The sequence below is a fragment of the Eleutherodactylus coqui genome, chromosome 10 (genome assembly GCF_035609145.1).
Source record: "Eleutherodactylus coqui strain aEleCoq1 chromosome 10, aEleCoq1.hap1, whole genome shotgun sequence".
Lineage (NCBI taxonomy): Eukaryota > Metazoa > Chordata > Amphibia > Anura > Eleutherodactylidae > Eleutherodactylus > Eleutherodactylus coqui.
This window is the reverse complement of record NC_089846.1, coordinates 132,145,457-132,171,068: the sequence shown is the minus strand read 5'-3', so window position 1 is coordinate 132,171,068 and position 25,612 is coordinate 132,145,457. Positions and strand designations below refer to the sequence as shown.

General features: G+C 42.8%; 1 protein-coding gene across 1 annotated transcript in view; it reads left to right on the top strand.

The window, feature by feature from the left end:
* DOCK11 (dedicator of cytokinesis 11) overlaps window positions 1–25,612 on the top strand; it is a 240,901-nt gene that overhangs the window by 204,001 nt on the left and 11,288 nt on the right. The window contains exons 49-53 of the mRNA XM_066581860.1: window positions 2,467–2,613; window positions 8,279–8,489; window positions 11,568–11,758; window positions 15,692–15,792; window positions 24,170–24,308. Coding sequence (XP_066437957.1) covers window positions 2,467–2,613; window positions 8,279–8,489; window positions 11,568–11,758; window positions 15,692–15,792; window positions 24,170–24,308 — 789 coding nt within the window. The remainder of the gene's footprint in view (window positions 1–2,466; window positions 2,614–8,278; window positions 8,490–11,567; window positions 11,759–15,691; window positions 15,793–24,169; window positions 24,309–25,612) is intronic.

Sequence of the window (25,612 nt, the reverse complement as noted above, 5' to 3'; positions counted from 1 at the left end):
AGACCTAGCATTGTGTTTCAACATTTTTAAATCTTCCATTCCTAAATATGGCAATGTTGCCAAATGCCATGTGTTTTTAGGAATTTACACCAAGCAGACCCATGTGCATTGATAAGACCGCCTCATTGTGTTTATAAAATAGCTTAAACCTAATGTATTATGTTGCCTTAAGGGACCTTTTTTTTTACACAAGACCAAGTTGTTTGCAAGACGCAGCGCGGATGCAGATTCTGTCAATGACTGTGGATTTTGTCTTATTTTTAATTGTGGAACGTCTTGCTGAATTTCTTGTGTTTTTTTTTCTCTGCAGGCTTTAATTGCAGAATTGTATCTCCTGTATGTTAGAAATCCACAAGATGTCCTTAATACTGCGGAAAGCTTTTCCCCTGTAGAATTAAATCTCGCTGTCTTGAAGTAAAGACGTGCAGATTTCAACTGGTGCAGAATTGAAGCCCCAAAGGGAAAACTATGTGTTGCAGAAATGTCCGTGTGAACTAATTCCCTCCCATGTGAAAGGTCCCTGGGGGGGGCGTAGTCTTCATTTGTATACTCGCATATCTTTCAGTAAAAGTGTATTTTCTACAAACATGGAGGACATTCTAACACGATCCCCCTCACCTGATAAAGGAGTACAAGCTACAAGGCTACCATGGGAATACTACTTTCAGCAACAGTACCATTTATTTCCAATGCTAATATTTTCCAACCAGGTTTGCCTGGAATTCAAGAGTTCTTTAGAACGTGGGCTAAGCCTCCCCAGAAGAAAATCATAACTAGACCTCTCACAGTAGGGATGCCACACTGACCTCAACCTGCTCATATCTTCTTACAGCAGGAAAAGACAAAGCAGTAACACACCTTAGCCAGAATATTGTAGTATTTACTGCTTTACAAGCACCCCTGCTCCAATGTTAGTAGAGGTAGGAATGGGTTAGGGAATGGAAAAAAAAAATGGAATTCAGGGGGCTTCTAAACCAAGATAAAGTTGTCTAGTTTAGTAAACCCACTTTTAAATACCCTAATAGTGAATTCACAGTAAATACCTGGGATTTCTTATTTGGGATCCTCATCTATTAGAGCGGAGAACAATTACAAAGATCATTTCTTGCTTTGAAGCACCTAGCATGTCCGGTGACTTCTGTGGAAACTGTGTAACGCTTAACTCCCCTGTGGTGCTGCTGCAGGGGGATTCCTATGGATCCTGACAGCAGGACACCCCTGATGTGCTCATCAAACACAGACAATACTGCAAGGGACTGTATAAAGAGGCAACGTCTGTAAACTTGCATACATTACCAGGAACCGAGTGCCCAAACTGCAACCCAAAACCCATTTAATCGCAAAGTGCCAACACGTCAGGGGGCGGGGCTTATCACGACCTATGGTTTTTATCCCCATCGTTCTAAAAATGACAGGGCCAATTCAAGATAGACAGCATGGAGATTTTGACTGCTTTTTGGATGCAGAAATGCTACAGAATGTCCTCAGAGAAAATTTCAGTGGAAAATTCTGCAGCATTTCTGCATCCAAAAAGCATTTGAAAACTGCACAGTCCATTTTGAAACAGCCCTGCCACATGTAAACATACCCCAGGGGTAATAGTGCCCCCCCCCACAGCGGTAATAGTGACAGCCTCCCAGTGCAATAGTGACCCCCCCACAACAGCCCCCAGTGCAGTAGTGACACCCCACAGTGGCCGCACCCCCTAAGGCCCACATACTTACCCCCTCCTCCTCGTGGAAGCTCAGCTTCTCTTCTGCTCAATGATCCCGGTGCACACTGTGACGTCAGTGTGCTGCCGGATGCCTCCTCCCCCTACTCTCGCAGAACCTAGGAGGAGACGTCGGGGAGGAGGATCCCGGCTGCACACTGACATCACAGTGTGCGCCGGGATCAGTGCGGCTAGCAGCGCTGTGAGTGAATACCAGCAGAGGAGCCACAGCCCCTGCCGGTATTCACTAGTGGTGAGCGTCCGTTGGTGGTGCGTGCCAGTAGGGAGGGCTCCGCGTGCCGCCTCTGGCACGCGTGCCATAGGTTCGCCACCACTGCTCTAGATAGATATTGGTAGGTAATAGGCTATACTGGATTGTTATAAGTCTTTTTTTCATCCTTACATACCATGTTACAATAAACTGATATTTATTGTTCTCTCTTAGTCACTTCTAACCTTTGCTTTATAGATGGAGGCAGGTAGAGCAGAGTCATCTCATTATAATAGGGGTTGCCCGGGAATAAAATCAGTTTGTTTAACAGGAGGGAATATGCTTAAAAAAAGCCATAAAATGATATATATGATATTCTTTTACATTCCTTTTCATATAGCATTTGTTCTTATATGGTAGCACTGCTATAAATGTAAGATTGTATAAGTCAAGACCTCCAAAAAATATTGAATAGCTTTTTGCATATATAATGATATGATGAAATGAAACCTTCCTTATTATCATTGCTACCGTATTTCAACAGGGTTTCTTTGAGGAAGAAGATGGCAAGGAATATATCTACAAGGAGCCAAAATTAACGGGACTTTCTGAGATATCCTTACGGCTGCTAAATTTGTATGGTGAAAAGTTTGGCGCAGATAATGTGAAAATGATCCAGGATTCTAACAAGGTTTGTTGCACATGTGTAGTCTTCATTTTCATGTATGTCACATCTCATTTGTTAATTAAACAAAAAATATAAAATCTATTAAAGGGGTTTTCCAGCACTATACTATTGATGGCCTATCCTCAGGATAGGCCATCAATAGTTGATTGGTTAGGTCTGTTGTTTAGGATCCCCGCCACTCAGTTGCTTGAAGAGGTGCTGTGGCTTCTTCTCAGGCATGTAACGTCATGTTTATTGGTCACATGACCTGAGAGCAACTGAGCTGCAATACCAGCCACCGCCACTATACCACATACAATGCTGTGCCTGCTATGGACTGAAGGGATAGCAATGCTCACTCAAGTGCCGCTTGGGATTGCGAGTAGCAGACCCCTGCCGATCAACTATTGATGATCTATCCTGATGTTAGTTTATCCATAGGATAGCCCTAGAAACCCCCTTTAACACACCATAGTGAGATCTTAGTTCTGTATATAAAAATCGTGTTTTAAATATATAACATATTTTGCTATATTGTATAGAGAATGTATTTTTTGTCAGGTTGCTGTTCCCATCTGGGCTCATAGTCAGATTTCCCTATGTCAAGCATGTCCTTTTCACAGCATGTCATTTTGACTACGTGTACTTTTTGGAGTCCATAAAAAGATTGAAGTTGAGCTCAAAGCAAATGTTGCCCTTATCACATTAAAAGGAGTATTCTGGATAAAACTGATACATTTATACCCCGTTTCCCTGAAAATAAGACTTACCCCGAAGACCTAGCACGATTTTTCAGGATTTTTGAGAATGCAGAATGATTTTTCAGGCTTTTTGAGTATGCTTGAAATATAAGCCCTGCTCCGAAATTAAGCCCTAGTTACAGTTAATAAAAAAAAGGAAATTTAAATAGTGTCCAGGCAGCTATACATGTAAAAAAGTGAAATATTTTGGAGCAAAAATTAATATAAGACACTGTCTTATTTTCGGGGAAACAGGGTATCTAGTGCAGGACCTCAGGAGATGGTGCATGATACAGGGATTTAAAAAAATGCCAGGGTGTGTCATGCACTACTCCCTCAATAGGCATAGCATAGGGTATAAGTTTTGCCCAGAGTTCTCCCGAAAGGCATAAGTAGTAAGCTAAATACTAGGCATTACAGCATGCCACCCAAACTGTGTCATGGGGCTGCTGCGTGAACAGTTGATTCTCTAAAACAAAACCCCATTGGGCTAGATTTACTAATTTGTTCTACAAGCTTGTTCACACGGGCGTAACGCATTTTGGCCGCACAAATACGCTGCGTGTTTAGGCAACCAAAATATGCTTATGCCTGCAGAGTTCGCCCGCTCCGGCGGGCCATGTATTGTTTTACAAGATCATGTTGGTTAATGCTGGATGAGAAATTTGGCACATCTTTAGACACTTCTGTCTCATTAATGTCACATACAGATGGCTGAATGCGAGTTGTGCCCGATATTCTCAGGCGCAACTTGAAATGTTCTGTACACGGTCAGCCACTTGTGTGCTGCGGGAACTGCGACGGAAAATCCGCTCCAAAATCTGTGTTATTTCCGCAGCATAAATTGATTTTGGTGTGGATCCACGTCCGACTTCACTCCTTCTAATGAAAAGGTGAAATCAGCTGAAGATTTGCACCAAAATCTACAACTACGGTGCGGATTTTGACACGGTTATTGATGTGGAAATGAGACTGATTTTGCTGCAATTTTTTTCCTGCGTAAAATCTGCACCATTTTCGCTACATGTGAGCGTACCCTTAGGCCTTGGTCACACGGGCGGTTTTTCCCGTGATTTGCGCATGCGATCCGCGTAGATATAGACCCAAAGCTTCGCAATGGGATCGGTCACATGTCCGCTTTTTATGCGGATGTGCGATAAATTATAGGACACAATGATTCGCAGAACGCGCCTATCTGCATTCTGCGATTCGTTATGTTCTATATAAGCGCTCAATGGGGCCGATGGCAGCAGCGCCAACCCCATTGAGAACATATACTAAAGATCCTTCCTTTCTGCCACAGCTGTTACAGCTGTGGCAGAGAAGAACGATGTTCGCCCATTGAATTCAATGGAGCCAGCAATACAGCCGGCTCCATTGAAAGCAATGGGCTGCCAGCATGTGCGGCATGAATTTTCGGGAAGGGCTTAAAAATATAAGCCCTTCCCTGAAAACCATCCTAAAATGTGTAAAAATAAAAAAAAGTATACTCACCTTTTTCCTGCAGCCGGAGTTCAGCCGCATCTGGCCCGCAGTTCTCCTGAACTGCTCTGTGTAGTATTCAGCAGGCAGGGATTTAAAATCCCCGCCTGCTGAATGGGCTGCCTCTGATTGGTCACAGCCCTCACCAATCAGAGGCAGCTCTCACTCACCCATTCATGAATGGGTGAGTGAGTGCTGCCTCTGATTGGCTGAGCGCAGGGACCAATCAGAGGCAGCTCTCAGCTGTCATTCAATGGGCAAACATCGTTCTCCTCTGCCACAGCTGTGGCAGAGGATAGCGGGCAGCGCTGGGCCGTTTCGCCGAAAACACTGCTAGCTGCAGATTTTTCGGTGAATCGTTGGCCCCGGTCACGCGATTTGCGGATGCGCATCCGTCATGCGATCCGCAAATTGCGCGAAAAAACGCCCGTGTGACCGAGGCCTTAAGGTGTATTCACTTGTCACTGGTTTGCTGCAGATTTTGCAGCAGGTTTTCTGTAGCAGATTTCACCCCTTCAATTTGAATTTCATTGAAAGGGTGAAATCTGCTACAAATCTGCAACAAAATCTACAGTAAATCAGCGACGTGTGATCGCACCCTAAGATATGAAAGCTGCACTTTGATTGCTATGGGCAAAAAAATATTTTTTTCTTCTAGAAGCTCTACTTCTGTCTCAACTGCTTCCATAGTAAATGGTGGTCTGAGCAGGATGATAAAAACTGCAGAGATTTTCAGATATAACTATTATTTTGGAAAATCAAACTTAAAAAAAAAAATTAAAATACAAATAACTTATGATTCGTTTTCTAGAAAATCACGAAACCCTGAATTCCCTGCATTGGCGGCAGATTTACCGTATTATTTATACAAGGATTTCTGTTGATATTTTCAGCAGTCATACCAGGAAGATTAGTAGCGGTCGGCCAAGGACTGTTCTGCTTGCAGCATAAACAACTGTAAACACTCTGTTGCTGCAGATGTTTCAGAGCATGTGACTGTACACTCCTGTGTGAAACACAAATACATCATTAGAATGGTATAAATACAGAAAGCAAAAATGATGTGTGAAGAAAAACTTTCCTTTTTATGTCTGGTCCTTCCAGTCTGTAACACTTGTTACATAATAACTGTTCATGTGTGATTCCTGTGTAGATTACTCGCCATCTATTCCAAGCTCTCATAGTAGATGGCTTACTTTATAGTCTATGTATTTCTCGTCTGTATCATTGAGGGACACAGCTGAAGACCGTGGGTATAGCTACTGCTACTAGGAGGCAGACACTAAACAGAAAGAGTGTTAGCTCCTCCTACTAACTATACCCCTCCTGTAGGCACCAAGCTAACCAGGTTTAACCTAGTGTCTGTAGGAGGCAGATCTCTCCTTCCATTGATTTTTAGCAATTTCTTCCTGACTCTGGGAATACAGTGCTGGCATTAGACTCTCCCTGCTACCCCATCAAGGAGAGCGAACAGACTGGCGTTAATTGCTCTGTTGTCAGCCCGACCCTCAGAAGGCAAGGAGGCATGTCCACGTTAGTTTGGCCCTTACCCACCAGCCATAGTGGCCCCTACATTGGAGCACTCCCTTTTTATTTAAAAGGCACACAAGCGGTAGAGCACTTACTGAAGTAAGTATCCCTATTTCTTTCTCTCCTTTCTCCGCCACTACCACCATCAAAGTTTGGCCATCAATCCCCAACCTGGCTTTGCATATTTCTTGGTGTGTAGCTGATCTACATCGACCCCTTACCTTTTTACTAGGACCACGGTGCAATACTGGCCCCACTCGGGAGTTGTTGTTACACAATGTAATGTACTGTAAAGCAGATACTGGAGCCCATGACAAGTGTAATTAAAACAATTCCCTTAGGGCATCGGGAATACGAAGTTATAAGAAATACCACACAAAATCCAATTTACACAGATAAATCGCAGATTAAGTTGAAGATTCACCAGCTAATAGATCACCTCCCACCTTCAAGTCATCAGGCTATCTCAACAACTAATCCACTGTAGTTGTGCAGAACATGCGGAAACATCAGTGATAAAACAGACAAGGCGCTCAGGAATACTACACTGGTATTAACACCCAATGTGTATGTACAATAGGCACTTACTTAGTAGGGGGAAGGGGACAACTCCTCTCCCAGATGATCCAGTGAAGCAATATACAATCTGTAGAATAGCCATGACAGTATCCTGGTTCCAGATCATTATTACCTCTCGCATCCCAATTCGGGGAGTATAAATATTAAATCCAATTGCTCAGGAACATAGACCTCTAAAAGATATCCTGTGCTAACTTGCAGCTGATCCTTTAAGTCCTGTAAGTTGTAAGGTACGGCCTCCAGCTCATCCCACAGATGCTCCATTGGGTTGAAATCTTAAAAGTTTAGAGGTCAAGCCATCACCTTGAAGTTTGTCATGTTCCTCAAACCATTCCTATACAGTTTCTGCAGTGTGGCAGAACGCATTATCCTGCTGAAAGAGATCATTACCATTAGTGAATACCACTGCCATGAAAGGATGCGCTTAACAGACCTCTATACTGGGCGATTTCACCAAAAACAGTGAACTCCTGCAATAATCGTCAGGTGCACACAGGGCCGCCAACAGGGAAATGAGTGAGAAATCAGAACTAAAATGCAGGCGACTGTCGGGCCGTGTAAACTCCTGTGTATTGTGAGTGGATTTGGGTGGCGATCTCCGGCACGCTCCACCTCTATTCATAGAACAACTATTGCTCCCGTGTAAAGCAGAGTAGTCTGTGGGGCGGTCGTCCCGTGTTTCATTTCCATTTTTAAATGGCGCTATTTGTTCCATTTGAAAAACGGAAATAAAACAAAACAGAGTTAAATGGAAAGATTTCTGTTTTTAATGAAAACCCATTGAGATCACTGGGGAACAAAACGGAAATGTTTAACGCCATTTTTATTTCAGATCTGAAATGATACTGAGAAACGGAAATGTTTAACGGAGCCTAATACAGTGTGGACAGGCCCTCCATTAGTGGTTGTTTATAGATTTGTAGTTCGGGTTTTCTAAACTCACAAAGTCATATTGATACATTACAGGATACTAATAGATGTTACAGTGTAACTTCACAGTTCCTCACAAAATGTTTGAGTATACCACTAAGGCCGGCTGCACACGTATGTAATTCGCTGCGTGCCTTCCACATGTGACAGTCGCACAGTACGCACCTATTACGCAATGGCGTGACGTAATTGCTGCAGGCCGCCAATTGCCAGGCACTATCTTGGCCTGTATGCGCGCTTAATACGTGCCAAGATAGAACATACTGCAGTCTGTATTGCGTCTGTATTTCGAGCAACATGTGTGATCATCAGCATAGGAGCCTATAGCAGATTGGTAGAGCATATTCCGAGCGCAAAACCCCCGAGCGGAATACGCTGTAGCAACACGGTCATATGAAGGAGCGCTAACAATGTCTTTCTTTTGATAGGTAAATGTAAAAGATCTTGACGTGAAGTTCGCTCACGTACAGATAACATATGTCAAGCCGTATTTAGAAGAGCAAGAACTTTCTGATAGGAAGACGGATTTTGAGAGGAATCACAATATCAGTCGATTTGTCTTCGAAACGCCATATACTTTGTCTGGCAAAAAACATGGAAGCGTTGAAGAACAGTGCAAGAAGAGAACCATATTAACAAGTAAGTCCTCTTCATACCCTGATCTGGAACCTCACATATTGACTAGAATAGGGATCCTATTATTGTGAAGAGCGATATGAACCTAAAGGGGTTATCCAGGCAAAATAAGAAATCTAAAATCTGCTCAAAGTGCTGAAAACAAAGCAGAGCAGGGGGGGTCGGTTGAGTGGTGAAAGACCTTACTGTTTTTTCCAGCCTTCTAAGCTACTTTCAATGTTTTCCTTTATCTGGATAACCCCTTTAAGGTTGTAAGCTCTGAGATGTGTGGATCTCCTTGGACTGTAATCTGCATGGAAGGGCTATCCCTTTGTTATATAGCATGTGACGTTTTAAAACCGGAGATACACTTTAGTTATAACACGTCATGTGGTGCTAATAATCAATTGTTTTCCTAGGATGTGTTGATGATGTATTGCTCTTTTCTAGTTGTACAACCATTTATAGTGAGGTTTAACTTTGTGGCCACTTTAGCATTTGGGAAATGGAAACTCTCATAATAGTCAGAAGCCCTTTAATAATATCATTTGTATTATATTTCTAAATCATAGGTGCCGTGGGTATCAGTGATGTTGCATTACACCAAAGTAGCCTGTTAAAGAATTCGTATATTAACCCTTTGCAATCCAATTTTGGATTAAGGGGTTTCCTAGGGGGCATTCTCTTTCTGCCATTATACAATGGCGCCATCTGCTGGCTAGATCCAGTACTGCGGTATGGGACATGCTGGAGAGGCCCCCGACAACAGAGTGGCTAGTAATCAACAGTAAGGATACCCTGCCGGACGTCTTTCAACATCGGAGCTGTACAGGCTTCAATCAGAATGTCTTTAGACATCAGACAATGGATTAGAAAGGGTTAAAAGGAATCTGTCACCTGCCTAAAGCACCACAAACTAACTTATGGTGTTCGCTGGGTGATGTAGTTTTTATGCTCACCTGGTTCATGTGGTGCCTGCCGGAGAAGCCTGTGCGCCATACAAACATCTGAGTCCCGTGTGCACAATCTGTCATACAAGTCTATGCGAGCACGGGACTCTGAAAAGAGTCAGATTTCTGGGTGGTGCATGAACCTCAGCGGTGGGCACCGCAGAAACCAGGGAACGGTGGAGTATAAAAAATGCATCACCCGGCTCCCTGTCAGAGGATCCACTCCTGTTTTTGGCTTGAAATAAAAAAAGAAAGCTGACACATACTAATGAAATACTGAAGTGTGAATGAGGCCTAATAACACAATGAACCCAGATAATGCTGATATACATCGGTCAAATAATACAATCATACCTTGTGTAAATATTTCTTCCATACACTGCTGAAATAACACCGTCATAATATACCCACTAAATAATTAATATGAGCCTGTGTGTTCTTGTAGAAAGGGGTAAGAGGTCTCCTTGTAAGTGACTGCATCTGAAACCACTTCAGAAAGAATTTCCCGAAGGAACATTTAGGAAATGTTAGAGCCACTTGTCATAGTAAGCATTATTTTATCTCCGCAGAATGGAGAGGATGGGAGGCTGCAGCCGTCAGACATGGGATGTGTCCAGGGCTCCGTCCCCCCACCGTGTCTGCAGTCTGCACCTCTGCTAATCTGGGTGTCTGAAGTGTGATTTTGGTTGCTCACAGCTTCTCACAATGACTATGAAGTACCAAAATAAACAGTATGGGGAGATCGTGTAGCACAACACTGGCCACACGGAAACAGTCCCCATGTTTTGCGGTCCAGGGGAGGGACCGTACTGCAGATTAGTGAGGAGTTAATAAACTGACCCTGTTCTCGGATGAAGCTGTAAAAGGTCTGGTACCTTATTAGCCAGCAGAACAAAATGTTATTGCTCTGAGTAACAAAATAATCTTGAAGATATGATACCTTTCAATGACTAACAAAAATAAATAGTGTTATAGCAAGCTTTTGAGGCCTCTGTATCAGGCAACCTAATGCAGAGAGCTAAGTAGCCCTGAAAGCTTGCTGTAACATCATTGTTTTGTTAGCCATTAACATGTATCATATCTACAAGATTAGTTTGTTTCTCTTACCCAGAGCAATAAGGCCGCCTGCACAAGAACGGGTCGGATTCTGGATGGGACCCTGGACCCTGTGCCCTCCAGCCACCCCTGCATGCCTGTCTCATTCAGTACTGTGGTTGGTCCGATTGGCGAGCCTCTCAATATATTTGGTGCATCTTCGCCATCTGCACAACACAGAATAAAATCCACCTCAGCTCATAGGCAGGGTAGATTTCCTGCTAACATTGATGCCAATTCCTGAAGTTAATTATAGTAAATCTTTTGGGCTCAGCCCCTCATGCTCAGCCTCACCATTTTACAATAGCGGCTAGGATGGAGTCAAATTGAAAATAGACACAAATGTTTGCACCAGTATGCTTTGTTCCAAAAATTGCAACTGCTTTATGTCTGAAAACTGGGACTTTAAATATGATAAATTACCCCCATGTATTAAAATATACGCTGGACCTAAACAAGTCCTGAGATTGGTATAGGGCATCGTCTTTGAAACACGGATTTCCATAACGAACATCTAGTATCGCGTGCAAACAGGCATGACTTTGTAAGATACAAGAGCATACTGTATGTATCATATAGGCAGACCATGTGGTTGACCTGAGGCAACTGCCAAGTAGTTTCTAGCCCCGATTGGTAAGAACTAATTTCCTGCCAATGTACTGCATTGTTCGCACACACGGGGGGGGGGGGGGGGGGGATGTAAAGAGCATGGAGGGGGTAAAACGCCAGACTCCTCCCTCCTGGGTGTATGAACCTGTTACCATAGGTGGGTCCAGTTCAATCTTTGCTTTGGGGGCCTTCCTTTTCTTCTGTACATACCTCATATGATATATCATCTCATACAATAGTGGGAGGTGAGAAGTTTTATTAAATCACAGTTAACATACAGGGGTATCAAAATAATGGAAACCTCTAGATGTTTATTATCAGCCGTGTTTCCATGATTTTGATCAACACATGTATATCTGTGGCATGAATTCAGCAAGTGTTTTTCAGACCATTTAACTAATATCCTCTGTGATTAATTGTATATTTCAACACATATTTCATTTTTCAGCATCAAATTCTTTTCCATATGTCAAGAAAAGAATACCTGTAATCTACGAGCACCAGATGGATCTTAAACCCATTGATGTTGCTATTGATGAGATTAAGGACAAGACCGCAGATTTGCAGAAGATCTGCTCCTCTCCAGATGTCGACATGATCCAGTTACAATTAAAACTACAAGGCTGTGTGTCTGTGCAGGTATAACGCTGCCCTAAACTGCCTCTCTGAGGGGTTTGGGATTTACCAGTTTCTTAAAGTCACCAATGAGTTCATAGCCATAAGGAATGCCTCGGTCCATGGTGCTGAAGGATGTGATGGATGACGGGCTTTTGTCGTACAGCAGGTTACTGAAGTGCGATTAACATCAATCTTTTGGCAAAATATTAAAAGCCCACCGACACATCCTTCCAGGGGATCCCTATCTAACATCCAGGATCCTATCCAAACCAGTGTTACTTTTCGTACGGCTAATTCTCTAATCAACATTCTTGCCCCAAAAAAACATAAACTAACACAGTAAAACAGGGAATTCGAAGAGGCAAAAGAGGAAGCTACTTCTGTCAAACAGATGGTGTCTTTGTTGCCTCAGTACAAGTCAAAAGGTTACATCAAGTACCATAAATGGGGAACATAAAATCATCAACCGATTTCTCACCAGACTGTGACCTGTTTCATTGATACAGCGACGCTATTGATGTAGTGCACCGTTCTAATAGGCTTACTGTACAGTTGGCGCTTGCTCCATCTGTATTCACCAAGCAGTATGTAGGAAGGACCATCCAAACCCTTCATTGTAGACTAAACTAATGTAGATCCCATTTAAGCAGTGAGTAGATGAAGCACGGCCTCTCTAGATGTTGTGTTTGTGTCTACTACATTGATCTCAAGTGTCGTGGATCCTAACAATAAAGACTATTGCATCCGAGAACTGCAATGGATTAGATGCCCTGAAAAAAAGCCCAACAGGGTCTATAAATTGAGCACCTTAAATTCGAGGGGATGCGATGACATTTCAGAAATAATCATTTTAGACCCGATTCTCGGACGTCTTATTCTTGTTTTTCAATTCACATTTAATCAACAGCCTCATTTTGCCGCACTCTTTTACTGCTCTTATATATCATCTCTATGTATATACTATAATGCTAAGGACCTGTGTTGTACCGCACTGGATCTACATTTCTCCATATACAGCCATATGTGGTTTTTACGCACAGTACAATCTTGTTTGCTGCCAGGGCCCCGTGGCCATACCTCGTTAAGTGCTGTTGGGCTCGATTTTTATAAATTGTTATAGCTCTAATTTTTATAGGCAATAAATAGTATATTATTTTGTAGTATACATGAAGTCCCATTGCTACCTAAGGTCGCCTGCACATGGGCGGGTCGGATTCCGCATGCGGAATCTGGCCCTGGCAGTAGTGGCGTCCGCGCATACCTGCTTTCTTTTTTTCTTCATCTCTGCTGCGGATGGTCCACACGGTTCGCCTAGCGATAATGTGGATTTCGCGACCTTTCCGCAATGTCATTGTGGAAGAGCCGCGGATTGGTAGGCTTCCATTGACTCCAATGGACGCCATCCGTACAAAAATAGAACATGCTGCGATTTTTCCTCCACGAGCGGAAAATCGCTATTGATTTCTCCTCTTGTGGAGGAAAAAGCGTTTTTCAATAGCATTTTATAGGCAGTATTTGCTGTGGAGTCCAGAGGCGGATGCCCACTCTGGATTCCGCAATGCAAATCCGCCCATGTGCAGGCGGCCTAAAGGTGCATTTAGACTGAAAGATGATTGCTCAAAAATCGCTCAAACAGCAATTTGAGTGACAGTTTAAAGCGATCATCTTTGCATAACTCTAATAGCTAAATAGTTATAAATGTAGGCAGAGCGGGACACCAGTGAATGCAAGAACAAAGCAGCTGTTTGCACATACAAAACAGCAGCTTTGTTCCCGCAGTTATCAGCCCTGTCTCACTGAGCTGATAGCTCCGAGAAACAGCAGGAGCGCTGACAGCTCCTTTGTTCTCGGAGTTTTCAGCTGGTATCCTGCTCGGAAGTCGCAGCGGGATACCAGCTGAAAGAATGCTATCAGTGCTGCCCATGAGAAAGTCAGCGTACGGCGCTGATAAGAGTCATCATTGATTTCTAGCTTGCTAGAAATCAGTGATGAACAAATAGTGCACGAACAGTGCATGATGGCAGCGCATTAAGACTCAACGATATCACTCAAACAATGGCTTTTGAGTGATAGTTGTTGTGTCTAAATGGGCCTTAAAGGGGTTGTCCCGCGCCCACACGGACAATCCACCATCAGGGCTGTTGGCTATTTATTTCTTTTATCTTATTACTATCAGACATTTTTCCCGAACAGCTTTGAGGCCAGTTATTTTGCTGATGTTAGGATCCAGCCATTGAGCTATATTGAGGGTTTTTTCCTGGGTAAGTACCGCAGGAGAAGCTTTCTAAGGAGAGTGTGTATGTCTTCAGATGGCAGTCAGTCCATTCACTATCTAAGGATTAGGTTCTATTTTACACCATTTTTCCTGATCGTGGTGTAGGATACCCATTTGTATCTTGGGAGAACCATGATCAGGGTACCACTCTAACACTGCATGAGGGTATTCAGGTCCCTGAAGATCGTACCTCTATTGAAACGCGTTGGACCATTAGTGTTAGTAACCAGGTTGGGTCCTTTCAGCCCAATATCTAGGAGCCATGGATAATATACCTAATTGGTGCAAAGACTGTATAAATATATATAAGAGGATCAGTGCCTGTGTCTCCTTTGCCCAACATCTTGTGGGCTGGTTTTGTAGACCCAATTGGCACACTAAAAATTGGTACTTATTATGAAACTGAAATACAATTTACCAACCACCTCTTTATCCACCCAAGCATATTGCCGGATTGTGTATAAGGGTCGGTGTTCACAACACTCGCCCTTCTTTGTTGTGTTATTTTGTGTTTGTTTCTTCATGGATGGGTGATCCTTTATTATCCCCATTTTTTTAGCTAGTATTTAATAAAAATCAGTATTTTTAGTGTCTAGTCAGTGAAATGGATATATTGATAATAGGTCGCTTCTGCCTCAGTGACGCCTCATAGTATAATATTCTTTGTTTTACATCTTATATTGTGTTTATATGAACCGTTACATGTGTTTATTAAACATCAAATGTAACTTTTGACATTTTGCCTCCTAATTAGAGATGAGCGAACGTACTCGTAATGAGTACTTACGCACCCAAGTACCGCCATTTTCGAGTACTTCAGTACTCGGGTGTAAAGATTCGGGGGGCGCCGGGGGGCGGGGAGAGGCGCGGCGGTGCGGGGGGGGAGCAGCGGGGAACAGGGGGGAGCCCTCTCTCTCTCCCTCTCCCCCCCACTCCCCACTGCTACCCCCCGTGCTGCCACGGCGCCCCCCGAATCTTTACGCGCGAGTACCGCTGTACTCGAAAATGGCGGTGCTCGGGTGCGTAAGTACTCGTAACGAGTACGTTCGCTCATCTCTACTCCTAATTCTTAATATATCGGTGGGTTTTTACATTCAAAAACATAAAAATGCATAACGTACTATACCTGCCTGAGAATTTTCAACATCATTCCAGATTAGCAGCATCCACTTGCCTGAATAATGTAAAGATGGCTGACATTAGATCACAGGAGTTAGAGAACAATAGACAATCTCAGCTCATACTGATGTAACAGCGCTGACGCGTGTCACATTAGCGCACTACAGTAACAACGTGGTGCGGCTACCCTTTTTTTGCATCTTTCTGCTGGCCATTCACACTGAATTGCTGTGGCTGCACTATGCAAATTGCGTACGAACATTCACCATGCCAAAAGGTCATTTTAATGATGCAACATCTGTAGATAGTTTAAGTTCCTTCATTAGTGTTGAAAAGGAGCGTCATTTTTTTTTTAAAGAAAGTGTTCTAAAATGTCAGAATTTGTGTAATAAAAATGCAAAAAAGTAGAAAAAGGACAACTGTCATACTAAATGATACAGCAACAACTCCTATCTGAACTTCTGTGGACATGAGGCTGTTTTTCTCTCTGTTGTCTGTTACATTCCTGTGCAGATATGTCTTACTTTACCAACCTGTAAATACATCCTTTTTCCTTCTAGGTAAACGCGGGTCCTTTAGCCTACGCCAGAGCTTTCCTCGATGACAGCCGGTCCAGCAAGTATACCAGCAAAAAGGTTAAGGAGCTGAAAGATATTTTTAAGTATGTTGGTAATATATTGTTTGCCTGCGCTTCTCACTAACAATGTGTGTTATATGTTTGTTATCACCCAGTATTTAGGGCCACTTCATATTTGGAAGATTATTTGAATTTACAGCTCAGCATGCTCGGCTCTAAAGGGAACTCGGAGCAAAACTGATACACTGATCTTTATCAGTATCGTTGTAGAATACAAGCTGGGATGAACCCATTGTTACATCTGAATTCACAGACGTGACTACCACTAAAAACGTATTTTATTAAATATATTAAAAGACATAAACTGGGCACTACAAAGACAACACACAGCAACCAGGTACCTCCAGATTGCATTCCCTAGCCTACCATCAAGGCGATGGGTCATACCTTTTTCTTTGCTCTCTCTTGAGCCCTATATCTGGGGGGTTTGCTGGGGTTGCTTGCCTGAAATCTAACTACTAGGAAACTAGCTTTATGGCTTGTCTATCCTGAGAGCATGCACAGCGTCTAAAAGTGCTTCTACAACTAGGTCAGGAGAGTTTGACTCATACTAATGTCATACCTCCATACTAATGACCTCTATGCGAGCAATTTGGACATCTAAAAGTGCTTCTACAATTAGGTCAGGAGAGTTTGACTTATATTAATGTGATACCTCCACACCAATGACCTCTAATGCGAGCACTTTGGGTTGGAATCTAGCACTTTAGCTATTCTTGTTTGCTTAAGTGCAATTAATTGGGTCAGGAGATCAGGACATAATTTTATGCCTTATCCCCATATTGATGACCTAAATTCTAACTCGATACGCTAACTACTTTGAGTATCCTACTTGTGCATGACAAGCATTATACCATCTCTCTAGCGCTCAGATATTTGAGAGCAGTGCCCCCCCCATATTTTCGGGGACGCTCTACTCTACCTCTGTGCGTGTATTGACGGGCATACTTTGAAATAAACACCTCTCGTTATGTACCTACATATATCATCTAGCTATTAACCGCTAGCACACAAGATAAGCTTCCTTGTTTAGAGGTACCTTTTGGCAGGCCCCCAACCCTAAGAGTTACCTTAATGCCCTAATTGAGAGTATAGAACTCTCTTATAATAAGGATATTTATTCTGATCACTACACAAGTTTTGCTGTATTCATCTTAGATACAGCTTTTTATATATCAGTTTGATGTCCTCTCGGGGATTTCTCATTCCCTCTACTTCTGAACCTAGGACTCAAGTACTGTATCTCCTGATGATCCAACAAATTAATGGTGAAACGCGTAGAGTATAAGTACTGACCAACTCTAGTACTGATCTGAGTATTTGTACTGGCTTACTCAAGTACTGATCATCATAAGTGAATACCTAGATGGTGATCCTGTCTTGTCGACACCTATAACAAGTCAGGACGCTCAATTGTTGGAGCCTGAGTCCTGATCACTGATAGTGATAGTGTTCCATCACAAGTGAGAGTCCAAATGGTAACCCTGCCTTGTTTACACATAGAATAAACCAGCTCTTTTGGCTCCTATATTGAATTATCCTTTGCTTTTTTGAATCCATCTTGGGTACAGTGTTTTTGTTTGTTATCATAAAACATTTTTTTTTATCGCTTATCAAGTATCAAATAACTCCAGGTCCTTATCCTCCTATAACGAATCTGTGTCTGGAGGTACCTGGTTGCTGTGTGTTGTCTTTGTAGTGCCCAGTTTATGTCTTTTAATATATTTAATAAAATACGTTTTTAGTGGCAGTCACGTCTGTGAATTGGGCTTATATTTCCTAGTTGACTCTATACTGCCCCCTCTGTGAAGTCATTGTTACATCTGCGCCTCTGTGTTAAGGCCCATTTTCACGTGACGATTAGCGCTCAAAATTCGTTCAAACTAACTTGTCGTTCGCGGTTTGTTAAGCTGACTGGAAACATTGTTGTATCGCGGGCTTCATCTCCTCCTGGCTCAGCTCATCACATAGGAGGTGAAGCACTGAGCTACAAGCGGATGAGAAGCCTGTGATGCAAATCTTTCTGTGTAACCGCTCTGTACAAGCTTTGATGACCTTAGCGGTGACGTCAGCACTTGTGCAGTCGTTTAAAAGACCGTTGGCCCCTGTATAAAGGCCATTACACCCAGTGCTGGGACGATGCATGACACATGGATTCTCTTTTTCCTTCAATCCCTGTATCATGCATCATCTCCTTAGACCCTGCACAAGGTGTATCGGCATTGCCTGTGATGTTCCTCTGAAGGGGTTACACCACAGTAGAAGTTCTATTTATTTCTACTAAAATGTTACATTAATTATTTTTGCCATTTAATGAACTTATCAGAAAAAAGTGCCTTGTAACAAAGATAAATATCTGTGATGTAAAGGATGGCTTCCCCGCTGTCAAAAGGGTCGCCCGCGTTGCTTGTCCAACACGGTCTCCTTTTTGGTGGCCAAGCATGTGCAGTCACCCACCACACTGCTACTCATACCCGCATGTGCGCTCTTGAAACTATATCCCTCCGCCAGTTCTATTCACGTTCAGTGACATCCAGGCATGCACAAAGCATGTCTGAATCTCTCATATATAGACGCTCCCTGTACCTGCCAGGCTTTCACTTAACTTGAGTAGAGTGGAGTAATATAGTTTCAACACTATGTGATACGAGCGGCACCGCGTTAGATAACTGGAAATCTGTGTCTTCACTGCGCATACTTTACTACCACACACTAATGGCAGCGGGGGGAGCCATTATTTATATCAGTGGAATTTATCTTTGCACCGAAGCATCTTTTCTAAAGGGTTCAAGTGACAACATTAATTTAACACCTTTAAATATAAATTTGGTGGTAACACAACCCCTTTTAAAGGGGTTTTCTAGGGAAATACTATTGATCAGCTGTGGTCCGCTGCACAGGACCTCGGCTGATCAGTTGATTGGGCGACCTTTGTCGGTACCACATTACACGGGGGTTGGAGTGCAAGCTGCTACTCCAACCCTTGTGTAGTGGCTGGCACTTGTAACTGCAAGCGCACCTCCTATTGATTTTATTGAGCCCCTAGCCTGCAATTACCAGTAGAGGCCACTCCGTAGTCCTGTGTACTGTGGCACTGATAGCAGGCGCCCGATTAGCTGATCAGTCTGGGTCCCTAGCAGCAGACACCAGCCGATCGACTACAAGAAGGTTATTGTAGTTTGTGGTGCAAAACGTTGGTGACAGATTCTCTTTAACATACATGATTTGGTGACGTATTAACCCCTTGAGTGGCGGGTTTCCTACCACCCTGTCGTGCCCACCAGGGCAGGTTTTTTAAAATGGTCTAATCATTGAATTTCAACTAATTTTGCAGTTGCGTCTCAAGAGCCATAACTTTTTCATTTTTCCATTGACATGGCCATATAAGGGCTTGTTTTTTGCGGGACAAGTTGTGATTTTTTAAACAGGGGGGAGGAAAAAAAGAAATGAGGAAAAAAGAAAAAAAGGGGCCATGTCATTAAGGGGTTAAATAATTTATTAACTTCCTTCTCTGGGTCATTACGGCGCATGGATACCACATGTGTGATTGTATTTTTGATGTTTTTACAAAGTAAAGGGAGACAAGTGTTTTTATAATTTTTTTAATAATTTTTAAACTTTTTTAAAATTTTTTAATTTTTTTTTTTTTTTGTCCCTTTAGGGGACTTCCACAGGGACCCATCAGGACCCCCTGATCACATTCCGGGGGTCCTATGGTGACAGCCCTTTACATGCTGCAGTGACAGCCCTTTACATGCTGCAGTCATATAGACTGCAGCATGTAAAGGGTTAACACAGCAGAGATCGGAGGTTTTCTCTGATCTCTGCTGTAAGAGCTAGTACCTAGCTGTCCTCTGACAGCCAAGCACCAAGCTCTCCCTGCCACAGAGACCATCGGCTTGCTTCTGACAAGCCGATGGTCTCTATGGCAACCTGTAAGCAAAGCAGGAGACTTAGAAGCAGGAGATTGCCAGGAGATCGGCAATATCTTCTGCTGGTTTTTCAATGTCCTGCTTTGTTCTCTGTGGGTCTGTGCAGGCAGAGCACACTGTCACAGCTTGTGGCATTGTGCTCTGCAGCTCCCATAGGGATACATAGCCCGGAAATCTTCCGGGCTATGTCACTATGAGCAGTGGAGCTCATCCCGGAAAATTTCCGGGCGTGCCACTCAAGGGGTTAAAAGGGGGTGCATCAAAATGTTAACTAAACCTTTAGAATCAGGAGATCTCTAAAAGCGTTGATACAATGTTCCTAAATTGATCACCAGTATTACAGTTTGTGATGAAGGGATTAGTGTCGTTTACCAGGAAGTCATATCTTCCCAATCTAAGTATATAAATGACCTGTTCTGAATTGCAAAATGGAGTGATTCATACAAAGTACTCATTGAAGAAGCATAATCTGATCTCTCCTAGTTTATTAAGCACATATTCTACATTGTCCAGATATTAACCAGCCCACAGATTTAATACGGATTTAGCAATCTATTTACTGCAGCCTTGTCTTTTGCATCCATATTCCCGGTAATGATTGACGAAAGCAGGGAAGAATATCTCTCTCACATCTTTAAGTGCTGAACCAGTATTTCAACAGTATACAGTACATGTGGTAACATTATACATTAGCTGGTTTATTGGTTTCTATTAGAGATGAGCGAGCATGCTCAGTAAGGGCAGTTACTCGAGAGAGCAACTCTATTTTCAAGTAACTGCATGCTCGTCGAAGAAAATTCGGGGGTGCTGTTTGGGGGGAGAGGGGGAGAGAGAGAGAGATCTCAAGCCCCCCCTCCCCCCTGAATTTTCTCCGAGTAACTACCCTTCCCGAGCATGCTCGCTCATCTCTAGTTTCTATTCTATAGTTTTGCATAACTTTATATGGAGAAACCAGTCGCCACACTATATGAATCTTTCTCTTCCTGAACCCTTGTGCTGCCTCACTTTACAGAAGCTAATAGAAACATAGAAGACTGGTGGCAGAAAAAAGGCCCTTTGGTCCATCTAGTCGGCCCTTATATTGCTGCTTTTTGTTCCCTCTTAGGACAGATCTAGGCTTATCCCAGGCTTACATTCATTTGTTGGTTTTATAACCATGACAGCTAGAAGTTTCTTCCAAGCATTTACTACTCTTTCATTAAAAAAATATTTACTGATGTTGCACAAATAAATTATATTATAAGGAGGCGCACTTGATGCTTTGCTAAATCATGTTATATTATCTTAACATGAAATGAAAAACAAGGTAGAGTGTTTAAACTCACCTGGTGTCTAGCGAGAATACCTTGCAAAAGGTATCTCGCTGACACCGCAATCCAGGTCCACTTGTAAAATAGGTCTTTAATCCATCCAACCTCCGTCGGAGAGCAGCCGGACAATCCAGGTAAGCTACACCGGGTAACCGGGGCTTAATTACGGCAAACCACAGGGAAGAAAAAACGGCTGTCCGCGCTCCTAGGGATACCAGACTCTGATCCAGGATAATCAATTCCTTCTTTTTATTGATGTTGCTTATTATCTTCCCCCAACTAATCTCAGATTGTGCTGCTTTGGCTCCGGTTGTTGGTTTACAGGCTGCAGCGCCACCTGTTTATAGAACATCACAGGCTGCTGCAGCCAACGACAGAGCTTAGCGATCGATTGCTGAGGTCTGTTAATGGCTGCTGCAGGAGTCTGTAAAGTCCCATAAGGAGGCTGGTGCAGGTGCCTGTAAATGTGAAGTCAGAGGGCAGACCCGGAGTGGTGGGGGGAGGGGAGTATATGCTGGTAAGTTATTTTACTGCATGGAGAAAGGTCTTTTCACAAAAAAACCCCAAACTACTTGGTTAACCCCTTTAACATATTTAAAAGTTTTGTTCAAGCCCACCACCCTATCCTTTTTTTTCCTCCAGGCTATACAAATTACAGGCTGGTTTAGACACAACGATTATCACTCAAAAGATGTCTTTTGAGCGACTTTTGAGTGTTAATCGATGTGTGCCTTTACAACGCAAGGTGATCGCTCAAACGTTAAGCGATCATCTTGCGCTCTGAGTGGGGTAAGCAGAACACAGCTGGAGCGCTGTGTTCTTCATACCCTGGCTGTTCACGGAGAGCTCAGCTGGTATACAGCTGTGCGCGCCGTGTGGAGTATGAAGAACACAGCTGGACCGCTGTGTTCTTCATACCCCGCCTGTCTTCAGGGAGCGGGATACAGCTGAAACAATAATATCAGCTGTATCCCGCTGTGAACTTCTGATAAGGCTGGTCGTTGTCTTTCAGCATGCTGAAAGACAACGATCAGCGACTGGTTAATAAAAACTGCACGATGTCAGTGCAGTTAGACACAGTTAGACGGCTTTTGAGCGATAATCGTTGTGTCTAAATGGGCCTTTAGTCTTTCCTGATAAGCTTGTGTATGGTGATCCCTTATAGCACCACATTGTGGAGATATATCACTGTAATATGGCATCTGATGGAGCATGCTACATAAAATGTGTCTCCATGTGAAACTGAAGGCATTATAGTAGAATGTAATAACCTCTATAAGTGCTGTATGATGGCTCCATACAACAAGGTTTACAGAGCTGTGATATGCTTGTATGCGGATGCTCTGTTCTTATAGGAAACCATGGATAAGGCAGATCTGTTATGCTTTACTGAACTAATCTCTTATGATCCATTTTCCCATCTATTGACTTTTTGTCACTGACCTTCAAAAAGCAATAGAAACCTGATGGAAAACTAAGACAAGTGTAAGCAGAGCCCTAATTATGTAGATAGCTGCCTCAATCTATGTCCATTAAAAGCCTGATGTGGTACAGTACAGTACTTCCCAAAGTCATCATCATGTCGCCACCCCAAGAAAACCTATTAAGAGGACAGGTCAAGGCGTTAAGGGGTTTTTTTCTGCTTGTTTTTACAAAAGATATTTTACATGCATTAATAATGATAATTACAGGTTCAGAGACAAATCTAATATAAATGAAGGGGAAATACATTGAGTGGCCACTTTATTAGATAAACCTATCCATTAACGACTTTGAACTCATTTGGATTTCAAAAAATGTTGCAATTTGTTGTGGCCCAGTCTTCACCAGCTTTTGAAATTGTTTTACACGAACATCAGCCAGTGTGGGCAGGAGAGCTTCTTTCCATTTCATCATTATTAAACGTCCGAGCGTAGAAGAGCAGAGTATAAAAAGTAATCATTTAGAATGGATTTGTTACTTCGACTTTAACCCCTTGAGTGGCGGGTTTCCTACCACCCTGTCGTGCCCACCAGGGCAGGTTTTTTAAAATGGTCTAATCATTGAATTTCAACTAGTTTTGCAGTTGCGTCTCAAGAGCCATAACTTTTTCATTTTTCCATTGACACGGCCATATGAGGGCTTGTTTTTTGCGGGACAAGTTGTGATTTTTTAAACAGGGGGGAGGAAAAAAAGAAATGGGGAAAAAAGAAAAAAGGGGCCATGTCATTAAGGGGTTAAATAATGTATTAACTTCCTTCTCTGGGTCATTACGACGCACATGGATACCACATGTGTGATTGTATTTTTGATTTTTTACAAAGTAAAGGGAGACAAGTGTTTTTTTAATTTTTTTAATAATTTTTTTTACTTTTTAAAAAAAAAAAATTTTTTTAAATGTTTTTATTTTTTTTTGTCCCTTTAGGGGACTTCCACAGGGACCCATCAGGACCCCTGATCACATTCCAGGGGTCCGATGGTGACAGCCCTTTACATGCTGCAGTGACAGCCCTTTACATGCTGCAGTCACATAGACTGCAGCATGTAAAGGGTTAACACAGCAGAGATCGGAGGTTTTCTCTGATCTCTGCTGTAAGAGCTAGTACCTAGCTGTCCTCTGACAGCTAACAACCAGCTCTCCCTGCCACAGAGACCATCGGCTTGCTTCTGACAAGCCGATGGTCTCTATGGCAACCTGTAAACAAAGCAGGACATTGCCGACATGTCGGCAATATCTTCTGCTGGTTTTTCAAAGCCCTTGCACTGCTCTGTGTGGGTCTGTGCAGGCAGAGCACACTGTCACAGCTTGTGGCATTGTGCTCTGCAGCTCCCATAGTGATACATAGCCCGGAAATCTTCCGGGCTATGTCGCTATGAGCAGTGGAGCTCGTCACGGAACTTTTCCGGGCGTGCCACTCAAGGGGTTAAATGATATCGTTACAAGTTACTGTATCTTTCACACCACTCCACAATTTTCTCTTCCGCTAGCTACAAGTTAACCCGAGTTGTCTTTGCTAAAACTCTTTTCCACATATAACTCATTCAACGGAACATTAATTTGTTCCAACGTCACCATTCTGGTCTTTGTCACACAGGCTGCACAAGAGTAATGTGATAGGTTGTCTGATCCTTATCGAATAAGAATGTTGTAAGTTGTCCTTTTTGTTCTTCTTTATACAGACAGTTTATACAAGCATGTGCCACAGCCCTGGACCTGAATGAGCGGCTCATCAAGGAGGATCAGGTTGAATACCACGAGGGACTCAAAACTAACTTCAGGGAAATGGTTAAAGACCTTTCTGACATTATTCATGAGCAGGTAGGTATCCTATAATCTTCGGTATTCATCTACTCTTGCAAAGTTGAATTGCTTTGCTAGCATCCCCTTTGATGCGATGCCACATCCTGGTATTGCCCTCTTTTCTCCTCATGCACAGTATCACTGTAAGGGAAGGTCCACCTTCACAACCATTTTTAATTGCCCCATTGCATTTAAAATGAAACATTTCTCTTGCTGTCCTGTGTCTGCAGCTCCGCTGTAGAGTTATGATTTGCAGTGGTAACTGTTACAATCTGTCTAGTCTGATTCTGCAGTCATATTGCCATCCATCTGTTCCATATGTTTTAGAAAGTAGAGTCCGTGGCAGCATAAGTAGATGCAATAAAAGCTTCAATTTTATTCCTCCAAATAGATGGCTGCTACGTTTCGACCCATGACTAGGTCTTTCTCATAGGTCGAAACATAGCAGCTATCTTTATGGAGGAATAAAATTGAACCTTTTATCACATCTACTTATGCTGCCACAGACTCTACTTTCTATTGCTGATTCCTTGGAGCGGAGGTCCAGGCTTCTGTTACTGTGGCTTTGCATCTCTTGGCGGTCCTGCCTTGGTGGATTTTGATGTGAGTGCTGCTTGTACACATAATTTCCTTATGTCCCATATGTTTTGTTACCCTGCCAAATCTGTTAGTTGTGGTAGATGGGAGTGTGATCGCAGGATCAGACTCCACAGAGTTTGTTTATAGTCTGTAACCATGGAGACACATAGATCTGCATAGCAGCTGTAGAAAATGTTATCCCTTTAATTAAGATTACTTTTAAAGTTGATTTATTTTTCTTGGTCAGTGCTTTTGTAATGGCAAAGCCTTGTTGACATCTGAATGCAAGCATGTGAAGATCTAATAAGACTCTTCACAGCTGAGAGTTTGCTACCTTTGAATCTAGTGTACTATAATACACTACAGATTATGTACAACTATTAAGCCTTTTCCAGCTTGAAAAGGGCATTCTACTCTACCGAAATGTTGCACTTTATTGTAACTGGACCTTTGTAAATAAAGCAGCCTTCTGGAATTGTTGGAGGTTTGTCTTATGATGCTGGGACCCTCTCTAAATATTGGGTGTTTGGGAGGTGGTGCTCCGTGTTCTGCTGCACAACAGGGAAGTTTGTCTGGTGTTACTATGGCTTTATTTCTAGTCTAGATAGTCCTATTCAAACTGAACAGCTTGGGCTCCAAACTGATACATTGTAGCCAACTATTAGGATAGGTGATTTCTGCTGAAGTATTTCGCGCACACAGACTTGCCCAGACTTGATACAAATGAAACCGCAACAGAGATC